The sequence below is a fragment of the Drosophila guanche genome, unplaced genomic scaffold, assembly GCF_900245975.1.
Source record: "Drosophila guanche unplaced genomic scaffold, DGUA_6, whole genome shotgun sequence".
Taxonomy (NCBI): Eukaryota; Metazoa; Arthropoda; class Insecta; order Diptera; family Drosophilidae; genus Drosophila; species Drosophila guanche.
The window spans coordinates 73,715-87,290 of NW_022995754.1; the positions used below are offsets into that span (position 1 = coordinate 73,715).

At 40.6% G+C, this 13,576-nt stretch overlaps 6 protein-coding genes across 13 annotated transcripts in view; 2 read left to right on the plus strand and 4 right to left on the minus strand.

Annotated features, from left to right (window-relative positions):
- The window catches only part of LOC117588983, a 45,540-nt gene extending 42,677 nt beyond the window's left edge, over positions 1-2,863 (minus strand). The window contains exon 1 of the mRNA XM_034280573.1: positions 2,686-2,863. Within this exon, the coding sequence (XP_034136464.1) occupies positions 2,686-2,848 (163 nt within the window). The 5' untranslated portion in view covers positions 2,849-2,863. The remainder of the gene's footprint in view (positions 1-2,685) is intronic.
- Positions 1-6,326, plus strand: part of LOC117589007 — a 50,899-nt gene extending 44,573 nt beyond the window's left edge. For 2 of the 5 annotated variants that reach the window (XM_034280625.1, XM_034280627.1), the window contains exons 3-4: positions 6,065-6,194; positions 6,260-6,326. In XM_034280625.1, coding sequence (XP_034136516.1) covers positions 6,065-6,194; positions 6,260-6,306 — 177 coding nt within the window. In that variant the 3' untranslated portion in view covers positions 6,307-6,326. Of the gene's footprint in view, positions 1-5,765; positions 5,993-6,064 lie in introns of those variants that run through there. The other 3 variants (XM_034280629.1, XM_034280628.1, XM_034280626.1) reach the window with 3 other exon arrangements.
- On the minus strand, positions 1,092-2,810 carry LOC117589002. 2 transcript variants are annotated; one of them, XM_034280616.1, is made up of 5 exons: positions 2,686-2,810; positions 2,051-2,283; positions 1,820-1,957; positions 1,573-1,752; positions 1,092-1,426 (listed from the first exon to the last, which is right to left on the minus strand). In XM_034280616.1, the coding sequence occupies exons 2-5, from the start codon at positions 2,262-2,264 to the stop codon at positions 1,404-1,406; spliced, it is 555 nt and encodes a 184-aa protein (XP_034136507.1). In that variant the 5' UTR covers positions 2,265-2,283; positions 2,686-2,810; the 3' UTR covers positions 1,092-1,403. The 2 variants fall into 2 exon arrangements, with proteins under 2 accessions (XP_034136507.1, XP_034136508.1); XM_034280617.1 differs by having other exon boundaries at positions 2,051-2,287; positions 2,685-2,700.
- A 91-nt stretch (positions 6,327-6,417) lies between the features above and the next one.
- Positions 6,418-7,124, minus strand: LOC117589003 (39S ribosomal protein L17, mitochondrial). The gene is made up of 2 exons (XM_034280618.1): positions 6,902-7,124; positions 6,418-6,838 (listed from the first exon to the last, which is right to left on the minus strand). Exons 1-2 carry the CDS (start codon positions 7,097-7,099, stop codon positions 6,506-6,508), a joined length of 531 nt encoding a protein of 176 aa, XP_034136509.1. The 5' UTR covers positions 7,100-7,124; the 3' UTR covers positions 6,418-6,505.
- LOC117589001 (DNA replication complex GINS protein PSF1-like) lies at positions 7,095-8,162 on the minus strand. Of its 3 annotated transcripts, none has more exons than XM_034280615.1 (2): positions 7,298-7,953; positions 7,095-7,166 (listed from the first exon to the last, which is right to left on the minus strand). In XM_034280615.1, exon 1 carries the CDS (start codon positions 7,906-7,908, stop codon positions 7,300-7,302), a length of 609 nt encoding a protein of 202 aa, XP_034136506.1. In that variant the 5' UTR covers positions 7,909-7,953; the 3' UTR covers positions 7,095-7,166; positions 7,298-7,299. The 3 variants fall into 3 exon arrangements, with proteins under 3 accessions (XP_034136506.1, XP_034136505.1, XP_034136504.1); XM_034280614.1 differs by having other exon boundaries at positions 7,095-7,184; XM_034280613.1 differs by lacking the exon at positions 7,095-7,166 and adding an exon at positions 8,144-8,162 and having other exon boundaries at positions 7,242-7,910.
- A 179-nt stretch (positions 8,163-8,341) lies between these two features.
- LOC117588989 (staphylococcal nuclease domain-containing protein 1) lies at positions 8,342-13,522 on the plus strand. The gene is made up of 4 exons (XM_034280588.1): positions 8,342-8,605; positions 9,873-10,713; positions 10,983-12,418; positions 12,811-13,522. Exons 1-4 carry the CDS (start codon positions 8,510-8,512, stop codon positions 13,219-13,221), a joined length of 2,784 nt encoding a protein of 927 aa, XP_034136479.1. The 5' UTR covers positions 8,342-8,509; the 3' UTR covers positions 13,222-13,522.
- Positions 13,523-13,576: the final 54 nt, after the last annotated feature.

Here is a 13,576-nt window from a genome sequence, read left to right on the forward strand (position 1 = left end):
TGCAATATTCGATACCCTGCCAGGCAATTTGTTATCTTAAAGGTTTCAGACCCTAAAAATAGATTCATACATGTGTATGTACATACTTATGTACATACGCACATTAACATATGTACATACATATAGGTGTGCGCCCTTCCGCTCGACGATTTAAAAACTCATGTCTCCTGTAGCTACTCGAATTTCATTGAGTTCATCATGTTAGTCTTCCAAAGCGTCGTCATGATGAAAAAGACAGAAATATAATTCTTTCAAATTTGATTGAAATTTGTATTTTGGTAATATTTGTATTTATTAAAGTTCAGTTATTTCTTATGTCTTATATTGTATGTATGTATGTATATGTATACGTACGTAAGCGATTCGACTTAATTTTTGGGGTATTACTTGGTTGTTCTTCTTCTTTATGAATTAATAAAAGGAATTTTAGTTTAATAATGGCCCATAAGTTGATGGGAGCTGTTTTTTTCCGTTATGTGGATGCAGTTGCGGTATGTTTATGGTGTAGTAAAATATGACCTACAGTCAAATACATTTAGTTGTCGTCAACATTAAAAATTGATGTGTGTTTATATTTTTATTTTGTTAATAAAAAGATAAACCAATGCTGTAAAATGGTAAAACTATACTGTTTAATAGTTCGCATATGTATATATGTATTTCATTACCATATATTTTTGGGATATTACATACATTTATACATATTATGTATGTATGTATGTATATACATAACTTTAAATTTTACCCATTGAAAATTAGATTAAAGCTACTTTAAAATACCAACGCCTACAGTGCACTGCAGTACAGAAAACGACGCTTATGCTCTTCTTATTCCAAATCAACTCACTTTTGTCCACTACTGCAGGGATTTTAGGTTTCGTACATACAATATAGTAAGTTCTTTGATTTTTTTTTTACAATATTTACACTAAGTATTTTTATGTAATTTATATCAGTGAATGACGATCTTTATACTGTCTCCTTTATTCCATTTTCTTTGCTAATGTTACCGTTCTGTTTTGTTGAGATCAGATACAGAAGCTGATACTTTACCAAAATTTTACATCAGATATTTGATTAATTGTATTTGTTTTTTATATTTACGGGTAGTATTATGTAAAATTCAATCGAAGAACAACTCTGGTAATTTTTTTAAAATGTGTCCGATTTAAACTGTTTGACAATTTAAGGGGCGTTTATCTATTTTCTTTGTATTCTTCCACCGGATCTGGTAATTGCCCCATCAGTTTTAAATAATTTTAGAAAATTGTATGTATGTATGTAGTATGTATTTCATTTTTTGAATAAACTAAATAAGTGGGTATGTATGTATGTTATTGAATTTAATATTCTGCGTTGCATAAATAAGTTTTGGGTTTTCAAGTGATCATGTATGAAATCACTTAAACGCGTCCTTTGCGAGCGCCTGCATGGAAATAAGAACAGAAATAAATGTATGTTATTTTTGTGCATTACGAAAGGAATTGGATAAATGTAAATACGTATGCAATTACTAAAACTTATGGTGACGCTATTTACTTTGTTTCTTGGATAGTTTTTTAAAAAAATTACCTTTGTCCTTGTTTTTACGCTGTTCCTTGGCACTCTTATCCTTGGACTTTCCGGGCTTGCAGTTCTTCTTGATAACACGCGTTGCTTCGCAAGATGGATCACTGCTCGCTTTTAGTTTATCGGCTCGGGTCATTTGTCCGGTGGCGCACTCAGACCAAGATCCTTTTTCGTAGCGGCATGCTGTATTGTAGGATAACCAATTCATGCAGGAATTTGCAAAAAATAAAATGAAATCATGTACGCTTACCTTTTTTACACTTTTTCTGAATAGTGCGAGTTTGATCGCATGCCGGATCTCCCTTTTTCAATGTCAATGTTCTGGAGCGCGTATTGGTTTTTGTATCACATTCAGTCCACGGATTCTTGCCATATCGACATGAAAGTCCTTAAATATATATAAAAATGAGCCAAAAAAAGGTTTTTTTAGTTTACCGTCATCCAAATTCATAGAGAAGAAAGTAAAAACCAAACCACTTACCATCACTTTTTGTACCACGTTCGTTCCTTATTAACACTTCGTGGTCGTCTTCCTCCCAGACTTCTCCTTGTATGGAAGGAGAAGTTGTATGCTCAGCTACAGGAAGAGCCAATGGCGTTTCCTGTCCCTCTGTTGTTCCCAAAACTGTGCTACAGAATACTGCTGACCATGTTGCAAGTGTTGCCAGCAAAAGCGCGTTATAATTATTTTTCATGGTGTGTCTGTTAAGCCCACTGCGGAAGGGGAGAAAAAACTGCATATGTGTGTGTATTTATATATAGATACATAAACTGACTTCTGGGTATTGCCATTCCAAATGCCAAAGAAATCCTTTCAATTTGAACAAGTTGAAAAAAAAATTGGTTGGCATAAAGAAAGTTGAAAAGTCTAAAAAACAAACTTCAGAATGGCCCGACGCCCTGCCCGTTTTGCCACAGATACACAGCACAGCCACACAGAAAAATTTTGATTTAAAGTATGTACACACGAGTATGTTCGTTATTGATTACGCATTCATTTATTTTAAAAATATATTTGGTACACATTTATGCTTAATATACTTTAAAATCCAGTTTCTTAGAACAAAATTGCACTGACCACTGGTACGCAACCAACAAAATAAATAGATAACTGACCGTTAGTTATACACTCAAAACTGTGTAACACGTACACCCACACGTCTGCAAATAGAATCCAGGACCAAAGACAGCGAAGGATGGCGATGGCTATAGATTTTATCAACTGTTCTGGTTGTGCGACTCTTCGATACTGAATGGCAAAATATAAGAACAGCAGCATAAAAGGCCACCGTCATGGCATGTACATCCATATGTATGTATATATGCACATATATCCTGCAGGATTTTATACTGTGAAGTAAGCCCTTTCTCTCGTTTTTCGGCTCGATTCCATCTCGGGTATACTGAGAGAGTGCGCAGCAGGGTCGGGTATTTTTATCAATGAGCTGCGCATGTTCCACATATAAACATTTTGTAGATTTTATTTTTATCCTGAATGCTGTAGCGTTTCAACGCTGGCTGCCGTATGAGTGGCGTGTGCTTGCACAAGCGAAAAATTCTTACATCCGCCTGAAAGTTAGATATCGATGGATTTACATAAATACATACAATTGTATGTATGTAGGTGCATATATATGCATATGCACATCATTTTTCATGGCAAAAATACATAAATGTAAAACAAAGAAACAGCAGTTAACACCCCCATTATAATTTAATAAGTTCAAGGACGTAAAAATGGTCCACATACGCTTCCTTTTTCTTAGCAATCAAATGTATCCGATGTATGTATGTACATACATATGTATGCACATGCGTATGTACAGTTGTGTTCAATGAAATAGTAGTTCCGCGCCTCACAATTTTCAAAATTCTTTTCAGATATTTCTAGTCATCCGAATTAAACAAGTATACCTCTTTAGAAAGCCAGAAGTGTATGCATTACAACCCTGAAGAATTTTTAAGAATATATCAGATATCTCTGAACGCCAAACATATTCTTTTGAGTCTTCTTACCATATTACATACTACATACATACTAATACAACTTTACACTCATGACGTGATCACAGAGCCCAGATCACATGCTCATATTTTTCCAAACATGAGTCGTGTACCCATGTGCTTTAATTCTCAAACGCGTAGCTTTCTGGGACCTCTTGCAACTAAACAATGTGCAATCAGTCGTGTACGAACTGTCAACCCTCTTTCAGAGCGATATAAAATTGTTTTCATAATTTTTGAGGATATTGAAGACCTTAAATACAATTTTTCGCAAACAAAATCATTTTTCAGGGTTTTTTTTATACCCGGTACTCGAAGAGTAAATAGGGTATATTGTATTTGTGCACAAAGTATGTAACACACAGTAGGAAACGTTTCCGACCCCATAAAGTATTTATATTCTTGATCAGCATCAATAGCCGAGTCGATTGAACCATGTCTGTCTGTCCGTTCGTCTGTCCGTCCTGATGAGCGCCTAGTACTCAGAGACTATAAGAGCTAGAGCCACCAAATTTGCATACATTCTGTATGCTCACACTGTTACAAGTGTATTTCAAAAATGAGCCACGCCCCCTTCCGCCCCCGAAAAGGGCGAAAACCTCCCAAACCTATAGTTTTGAAGATAACAGAAAAATTCCGTCGGGAATGACCATATCTATCAGATCACCAAATTTGGATCCGATTGGATCATTATTAAAGCCATAATGAAGAAATCAATTGGCAGTGGCTAAACCCACCCTGTCCCGCACCTTTGTTGTTTTTGTTCACATTCTCTTTCACACTCAGCTTCGTGTAGTCAGCGGCCTCTGCCTCTGCAGCGAGTCTGCAGTGTGTGGGTCTATTGAAGGGGGCGAGCTAAAGGAGCGCGTTGGTGTGAGGAGTGTTGTAGATGTAAAATTTGACAAAACACCGCTAAGATGCAGATGTAGTACTGAGTGCTGGGTATAAAAGTTGTGAAGCGTAAAAAGCGTCTCACACATCCCTACTCGTTTCTTTTCAAACGCTATATTCAAACATTTCTTCCATAAAAAATTCAATATATAATTAAAACTTACTGATGGTGACTTTTTTGAATTGACTTGATTTTTTTTTTTTTAACTTGCACCCAGCACTACTGTTTCACTGCACAGCAGATCTTATGGTATTCGACTAAAATAATGAAAAACAAGAAGGGACGTCTGAGACGTTTCTGACGCGTTACAACTTTATTAATGATCCAATCGGATCCCAGTTCGGTGATCGAACTTCCCACTTCTTCCCTACGAAACGGCGTTTTCAGTTTTCTTTTATCACCTTTTACTCAGTTATATGGGCAAAATCGTATGGTTTTATGTCGAAATTTTAAAATACAGTCTTAACAGTATGCTCTTATAGTCTCTGAGAACTAGGCGACAAATAACACGGTCAGGCAGAGCTATCAGGATAAAGGGGTGTTGTGTTCGCTTGAAAAAATATATTCAAAAAGTTGTAGTCAAATTTTGACTCAGCCTAATACATATATGTAAATGCATGTAGTCTGCAGGAATATATACATACATATGTTCATACATACATAAGTACTGTGCCCCTACCTCAGACCTACGGCATGCTTTTTTAAGTGCACTGCGATGCGTCGTTACCAGCAACCTGGGGTCAGTATGTGGGCGTTTTGGGCACCAAGTACTATCATAAAACTTAATAAATAATGCAAATGTAATTAAGTCACCTGACTCTTATTGACAGGCTGCCGCTCAGTCCTGACATGCGTCCTACCTTTAACAAGGGAATTGATAACGTTCCCGACATTCCCTAATGTGCATTGCTTCGCGTGAAAAACGTAACACCTAAAACTGGAACTTGGAACCTGCAGGAATGAATGTACATAATAATGTACATATATAGAATAGATATGTATGAACATAGGAAAAAACTATCCATACCACTTGAACGTTAGCACACCGACTAGAGCCGGTGTTCCAGTCAGTTAAGCAACCATTCATAGTAGAACAATTTCACTAGTTGCATAAACAATAGCTTCCGAAAAGAGCGGAGGCAAAGGGAACAGCCATCATTGCTTCTTTGACAATGTGCTGGGCTTGTTTCCATGGCAACGCCCTGTTGATGGGCAAAAGCGCAACAAATCAGCACGCATCAGCGGTTGAATGCATGTACATACATATGTATAGTGGTTATCAGTTGATGGATAGCCGTTTCGAAGTGTCGTCAGAAAACAATTTTGGCTCTGTGCAATCGGAGAGCAAGTGTGCATGCAATGCATAAATATTCAGCAAATAACAATCAAATTTGCCGAAGCTTGAGAAGCTCAGACTAAAAACAAAATTAGACGCATATCTATTAAATTATGATGCGATTTTTTGGGCATATGATAGACAAGATGGACGTTATTTCTACTTCGATGAGCAAATCCACGACGAAGATTGTATTGCTTTGCTTCCTTATCTCGTTCGTGTCTATACTATTTACGCTATGCGTCTCTTTACCATTAAAACAGAGGAGCTCGGCATGTATGGCGATTAAAACCTGCGATCCGTTTCAGCCCATGTGTGCAACCTCCAAAAACGACCATCAGTTTTTCTACAGCCAGTGCGAAATGGTTCGTGACACCTGTCTAACCGGTAAGGGTAAGTATTGAATTCAAAAACTGAGCAACTATAAATTACTGCTAACCTATTTCCGCACTCTTTAGATTGGAAATCGGACTTCTTAAGCCATTGCAACGTCAGAAAGCTTTAGCAAGATAAACATATATGTATATACGTACATATGTACATGATGTGCGTTCCAAAGAGAATACAAATTTAATTTAACCTGTGTTGAAGGGAATAATATTACTTTTTGTTAATCTTCTATATGGATGTCCACTTTTAATTGGTTAGTTTTCACGTCTTAAATATAAGCACTCCCAGTCCAACAAAGAAAATAGTTTGATTTCCTAGTTAACCAAGTCAGCTAATTTTTTACGCCTAAACTCTTTCCTGGCCTCATCAAGGAGCACATTGTGCAGCAGATTACGGTTATGTGATTGATCCATTACAAGGGAAGGGTACGGATTGCCACGAAGCTCTAGCACCGACTGTCTGTAGTACATTCCTGGATAATCACGAGGCGCTCTGTACATTCGCGTATAAGATACATTGTAGTTTTCGTAGCGGGGAACTAGTACTTTAAACAGCTTGTGGACCAGCTGTTTCTCCAGGAGCCAATAATCAGCTAGTTCCATGGTGGCCTTATGGCGGTCCCCATGTCGTATGGCATTGGAAATAAGCTGTTTTGGAATCGGAATAGAATGTAATGAACTGATATTATAGCCATTCGAAATTATACGAACCAGTTCGGCATAACCACGAGCTTCATCAGCTCGATTGTAGTACAATTCAATACGCTCATGCTTCATCAAGGCGGTAACAGTTTTACGTAGCTTTAGCAAGCGCCCCTCAGGTCCATCTGAATTTTTCAAGTTACGCTGACTGGGCCTAACAGCAATTCGCAACTGGGAGATCAATTTGGTTACATCTGCTTGATTCATTTTTATCACTAATTTTAATTTTATTAAAAGCAAAAATGCGAGGCCGTCACGTAAGACCGGCAAACAGCTGACAGAGTGGCCAGTCCTAGCGATGATTCCACACCAGTTACACGATTAATCGATAGGTATCATTGAAAACAAAATAACATAATTTATTACTTTTATATGTTTATTGTTTTTAAACAAATAAGTTTTTACCATTAAGCAATGTGCTGCAGTATGCCCTGCCGTACAAGAGACTCCACCTGGGCCCGCGGCAGATAGTGCTGACTGTTCTTCTTCAGATGTATGAGCTCTCCATCATCAAGTTCGAATTTTCCATAGTCCTCCATGCAGCGCACCTCAATGTACAGAGATTTTGGAGGGTGTAGATTATTAGTCAGATCTATACCCTGACCCTGGCTGCAGCCAGCGTTGCACATGTAAGCCGCCAACGACTTGGAGTAGTTGTTAAAAAACTGAACCTCCGGCTCGCACAAGGCCTGCTTAATATCACCAGGGATAATTGGTCCAAATTCCCAGCGTAGCGTTTTGATACGTTTACTGCGCTCGTATAAGTAAGCCAGTAAACAACGTTTGTTCCGCTGCAACGCCGCATGCCTATAATTTAACAGCGGCCACAAACTCCGATCGCCCGAGCTGTTGTAGCTGGATGCCTGAGCGACGTTCTCCTCGAAAATTGCCTTTATCTCCTCAAGTACTTGGCGCACTCCGTCGTCATCAAAAGCTGGAATGGTTTGGGAGGATCTTTCTAGGTCCTTTAGCAATTCGAAGGCTTTATCGCCAAACAATTTGTTTGCGCGGCTCATTACTTTTTTAATTTAGAGATGCGTTGTTGTGAGCCCTGTTTATGTACTCACCTTGCAAACTTCCATAAAAATATGTCTCGTATCGATAGACTGGTCTGTGACATCGTCGAAATGGAAAGAGCTGGAAAATACAATATAAATCGAGATATATCGATGTATCAGCTTCCCTAGAACGACCACAGTGAAAATCCGGAACATTTTATTGTGTGCTTCTCTTATTTGCTCGGCTCATTACCTTTTTAATTTAGATATGTGTTGTTATGCGTTCCCGCGCGGCACGATTTTTGCATATTGAACCCTGTCTAGGTGACTCACCCTGCAAACTTCCATAAAATATGTCACGTATCGATAGACTGGTCTGTGACATCGTCGTAAATGGAAATTGCAAATACAATAGAAAACGAGATATATCGATGTATCAGCTTCCCCATCACGACCATCGTGAAAATTCGGAACATTTTATTGTGTGTGGCTCCTCCTTGCTCAAATAACTTAATTAGGTTAGAAGCAGTCAGTGTTCGAACGTGACAAATAAAATCATCTTATTACAGCCTTGTGTAAGGGCTTTTTGGTAAAAACCTCACCCGCATTTCTACGTAAAATGGCAACAGCAGCCAACACCGTGGCAGCTGCCGGAGCACCAAAAGATGGTGTGCCTCCAGCCCCAGCGAAGACGTTGTCTGGAATTGTGAAACAAGTAAGTTCATTTGAATACAAGGGAGTTGGGGCGGCATCAGGATGTGTGTGGAGACAGCATTAGGGAATTTCCTCGCATTAAAGGTATTATCTGTCATCAGCGTGGCAAATGCGGCGGCTTGATAAAATTACCGAGTGCAGCTCTGACAAGTGCGAAAGAGACGTGCGTATTGTCTCTGTGCGTGTGTGAGTGACACGTTGCACACGCTTGTCCAAAGAAGAAATGAAAGTTATCGAAGGTGCCAACCTGGCAGATTTTCTTCGGCGCGGTGCTAGTTTCGTGTGCATACATATCTACATCTACTGCATGTATGTGCCTAAGAGGTTGTTGTTATTGTGGGCACTGGCCTGACAACGTCATCAACATAATTTGCCGGCTTTTCGAAATGGTTTGCTTTTAACCGCGCTGTTAATTCTTAAAAGCATTTTTTAAGGGTTCGAGCGTTGATAATGCATAAAATATTGACATGTTTGTTTTACAACAAGTGTTAGTCACTGCATGGCAGTTAGTTCGTTCCTAACCTCTTCGGCAAAAACCTTACCCGCCCTGCCCTTAGAGAGGAGAACTTCGTTCCAACATGCATGCATATGTAAATACGTATGTATGCATTGACAGTCCAAAAGTACAAAATAATTAAATATAATTTTGTTAAGGACATGGGCACTTTTCTTAGCACTTTTATAGTGCAATTATCTGCCGATCCGTTTATAGAAAGTGAGAGAGTCAGACGACTGTGTGACGTTGTCACCCATACTATTTGAGAGAAAAACCTGTTGTTGAGCTTTTTTAGAGAAAAACATACCCTTTTTGGCTAAAACATAGGAGATAGGAAGGAGGTATAAGATTTGTTGCAATCGTTTATTAATAAGCTAATATTGGTGTTATTTCATAGCTTGTCAATATTGCATGTGCTCGCTCCGCAAGCATACAAAAAATGTATTTACTTATATGTACACCTATGGATGCACTGATTAGCGCATAGTTTTCGAGTTATTTGTCAGTAATATAGTGATCAGTAACCATGGAGCGGTGAACGTTTTTTTTTTGTCTACGTTTCGGGGCATTCTTTGACAAAGTATAAAAATATACATAAATACAAAATATCGATAGCAACTTGTACGTGTTGTCATTTTAATGGAGATGGAACAATATGTCATAGACCAAAGCATCCGATAGTATCAAAATATATAAGCTCCACCACTATCGACATGTGCATGTCATTATAACCTCACTTCAGTTCCAGTTTGTAAGACTCTCTATTTTTTAGGTACTCTCTGGCGACACATTAGTAATACGCGCCACTAAGGGTGCCCCACCTCCGGAGAAACAAATTACCTTTTCACATGTCCTTGCACCAAAACTAGCTCGTCGTCCTGGTGCTGGCGGTGACGAGACTAAAGACGAACCTTGGGCCTGGGAGTCAAGGGAATTTCTTCGTAAGAAGTTGATCGGCGTTGAAGTGACATTTACTTTTGACAAGCCAGCCAATTCCAACCGGGAGTACGGCTTCGTGTGGATTGGTAAGGATAAGGAAACTGGCGAAAATGTGGTCGAGTCGATTGTGCGCGAGGGTTTGGTATCTGTCCGCCGCGAAGGACGCCCTACGCCTGAGCAACAAACTTTAATTGAGCTGGAAGACCAAGCACGTGCCGCTGGCCGTGGTAAGTGGTCGCATAATGTGAACGCCGTAGAGAAGGTTCGTAACATCAAGTGGGCTCACGAGAATCCTGCCCACATTGTTGATGTCTATGGAGGAAAACCGGTCAAGGCCATCATCGAGCACGTGCGAGATGGTTCAACTGTGCGCGCATTTCTGCTTCCTGATTTTCATTATATAACTCTCATGATTTCTGGAATTCGTTGCCCGGGCGTAAAGCTGGATGCTGATGGCAAGCCCGACCTTAGCGTCAAGGTGCCGTTCGCAGATGAAGCGCGTTACTACGTAGAGACTCGCCTTCTGCAGCGTGATGTTGAAATCCGACTGGAATCGGTTAACAACTCGAACTTCATTGGATCGATTTTATATCCGAAGGGTAACATTGCGGAGTCTCTGTTGCGCGAAGGATTAGCAAAGTGCGTGGACTGGTCCATGGCGGTAATGAAAACAGGTGAGTGTAAAACCCTACCAACAGTTTAGATAGAAAAGCTAGCAGTTCGTTTGCACAGCTGCAGCATCTAATTGGTACATAGCCTTGTGATGTGCTGCTCTGCTAAGCAATCGGTTGCTACATAAATGACGGACTCCAAGAATGTTGTGGCAGATTTATATTGCCATTGCGTTCATTTCACCCCGCCGACAACTGTGAATGTATACGTATATTTTGTTTAAAATATTTCAATTATTTGTACTCAATATCTTTTTGTCTTTCATTTGCAGGTGCGGATAAACTACGTGCTGCGGAACGTGTTGCCAAGGAAAAACGCCTTCGTCAGTGGCAAGACTATCAAGCAAAAACACCCGCTTTTAACTCGAAGGAAAAAGACTTTGGAGGCACTGTTATTGAAGTCTTTAATGGCGATGCTGTCAATGTGCGTCTTTCGAATGGCCACGTTAAGAAGGTGTTCTTTTCGTCAATTAGACCACCACGTGACCAACGTGCTGTAGTTGGCACGGATGGTGAAGAAATTGTGAAGGCCCCACCACGTGGAAAGAACTACCGGCCACTTTATGAGATTCCGCACATGTTCGACGCACGCGAGTTTCTACGCAAGAAACTGATTAATAAGAAAGTGCAGTGTAATCTTGATTACATCTCGCCGCCTCGCGAAAATTTCCCTGAGAAGTACTGTTACACAGTTTTAATTGGCGGTCAAAATGTGGCTGAAGCAATGGTGGCAAAAGGCTTGGCTACATGCGTACGTTATCGCCAAGATGATGATCAGAGATCTTCCGCCTACGATCAACTTATTGCTGCTGAGCAGCAAGCTATCAAAGGACTGAAGGGACTGCACGCCAAAAAGGATAACGCTACATTGCGTGTAAACGATCTGACTGTTGACCATTCCCGAATCAAGGTTCAGTACTTGCCTTCGTGGCAGCGTGCGCTTCGATCCGAAGCCATTGTCGAGTTTGTTGCCAGCGGCTCCCGACTGCGTATTTTTGTGCCAAAGGACAGCTGTCTGGTAACATTCCTGTTAGCAGGAATATCTTGTCCTCGCTCTTCTCGCCCTGCCTTGAATGGCGTACCTGCTCAAGAAGGAGAACCGTTTGGTGACGAAGCTCTTACCTTTACACGCGAGCGCGTTTTGCAGCGTGACGTTTCAGTACATATTGATACCACTGACAAGGCAGGATCCTCAGTTATTGGCTGGCTGTGGACCGACGCTGGGGCCAACCTTTCAGTTGCTCTTGTGGAAGAAGGTCTTGCCGAAGTTCACTTTAGTGCAGAAAAATCTGAATATTATCGCCTGTTGAAGAGTGCCGAAGATCGTGCCAAGGCGGCTAAAAAGAACATTTGGGCTAACTATGTGGAGCAAGTCCCCGAAGAGAAGGTTGTGGTTGAAGAGGAAAAGGAAGAGAAAATATTGGTAGAGCGCAAAGTCAACTACGAAAATGTTATCGTTACTGAAATTACCGAGACTCTTACGTTCTTCGCACAGTCAGTGGAGAACGGCCCCAAGCTCGAAACACTAATGAGCAAACTACATGCTGACTTCCACGGCAATCCTCCCATCGCTGGATCGTACACGCCTAAACGTGGCGATCTGGTGGCCGCTCAGTTCACCTTAGACAATCAATGGTATCGCGCCAAGGTAGAACGAATTCAGGGAAGCAACGCTACCGTTTTGTACATCGATTACGGTAATAAGGAGGTAAGTGTACGAATATAATAATAAAAACGATACTGCACGCTCCTTAGATCCGTTTCCGCCTCAAAGTGAAACGCATGAGTCATAAGCTTGCAATATTAATATTGCTTCTGAGATGGATGTGTTGATGTTGCACGAGGGTGTGGACCAAACTCTACAGTAACGCCAAATGCGTGCTCTGTTCCCAGCCGTGAGGAATTCTCTACATCGGTGCAAAGGATGCTCCATATATTTTGGTTCAACCGCTGTCCACAGTAGCTGTAATAACTTAAGTGTTAGGAAAGTGCGCAGAGTTACTGGGGGCACCCGAATCGCGCTTTGTCATATGTCTTCTCGTAGCGACATTATTATTCAAAAATTGTTTGTTTCCGCATACTAATGTGATTTCACTTCAGACCCTGCCCACCAACCGTTTGGCAGCATTGCCGCCAGCCTTCAGTAGCGAGAAGCCGTATGCTACGGAATACGCGTTGGCCTTAGTTGCACTGCCCGCTGACAACGAGGATAAGGAGGAAGCTCTACGCGCTTTTTCTGAAGACGTTTTGAACCATAAAGTGCAGCTTAATGTGGAGTTAAAGGTGGCCGGAGCACCAAACTTGGCCACACTACATGATCCAACGACTAAAACTGACTTTGGCAAGCAACTCGTTGCCGAAGGCCTTGTACTGGCGGAGAAACGACGTGAGCGGAAGCTTAAGGATCTGGTGGAACAGTATAGAGCCGCGCAAGAAGCCGCTTTGGCCTCCCACTTGGCCATCTGGAAGTACGGAGACATAACACAGGACGATACTCCCGAGTTCCGCTAGGAGTCGGCTTAAAACGTGGAGTAGGCCTGTGGCGTGGAGCGCGTTGCTAGCCGAAATGTTTGTCTGCCACATACCCGCCCTTTATATACATAACAAGCAACAACTTAAAAAATATGAAATTACTAATTCTATCTATACACACCAATATATATGAAACATATACTAAATTGGAAATACATACATACACTGGAAGAACACGATACACTTTTTGTATGCTTTAAGCAACTGATAAAGCGATAACGATTTGGTTTTCAATTTAATTTTCAAAATGATCCTTTAAATAAATATACGACCCAAACTAGAAGCAATTGAACCTTTTTGTATCCTCCATAAAATATAAACACAGAAAGAACGA

Bases quoted from the DNA above. Each gene is read 5' to 3' on its own strand.
- LOC117589002 (XM_034280616.1), bottom strand. From the start codon at position 2,264: ATGAAAAATAATTATAACGCGCTTTTGCTGGCAACACTTGCAACATGG. The intron at 1,958-2,050 runs GTAAGTGGTTTG...TATATATTTAAG, and splicing joins ACGTGGTACAAAAAGTGATG to GACTTTCATGTCGATATGGC. The intron at 1,753-1,819 runs GTAAGCGTACAT...CCTACAATACAG, and splicing joins TCAGAAAAAGTGTAAAAAAG to CATGCCGCTACGAAAAAGGA.
- LOC117589003 (XM_034280618.1), bottom strand. From the start codon at position 7,099: ATGAATCAAGCAGATGTAACCAAATTGATCTCCCAGTTGCGAATTGCT. The intron at 6,839-6,901 runs GTTCGTATAATT...ATTCCAAAACAG, and splicing joins CTCGTGGTTATGCCGAACTG to CTTATTTCCAATGCCATACG.
- LOC117589001 (XM_034280615.1), bottom strand. From the start codon at position 7,908: ATGAGCCGCGCAAACAAATTGTTTGGCGATAAAGCCTTCGAATTGCTA.
- LOC117588989 (XM_034280588.1), top strand. From the start codon at position 8,510: ATGGCAACAGCAGCCAACACCGTGGCAGCTGCCGGAGCACCAAAAGAT. The intron at 10,714-10,982 runs GTGAGTGTAAAA...TTTCATTTGCAG, and splicing joins CATGGCGGTAATGAAAACAG to GTGCGGATAAACTACGTGCT. The intron at 12,419-12,810 runs GTAAGTGTACGA...ATTTCACTTCAG, and splicing joins TCGATTACGGTAATAAGGAG to ACCCTGCCCACCAACCGTTT.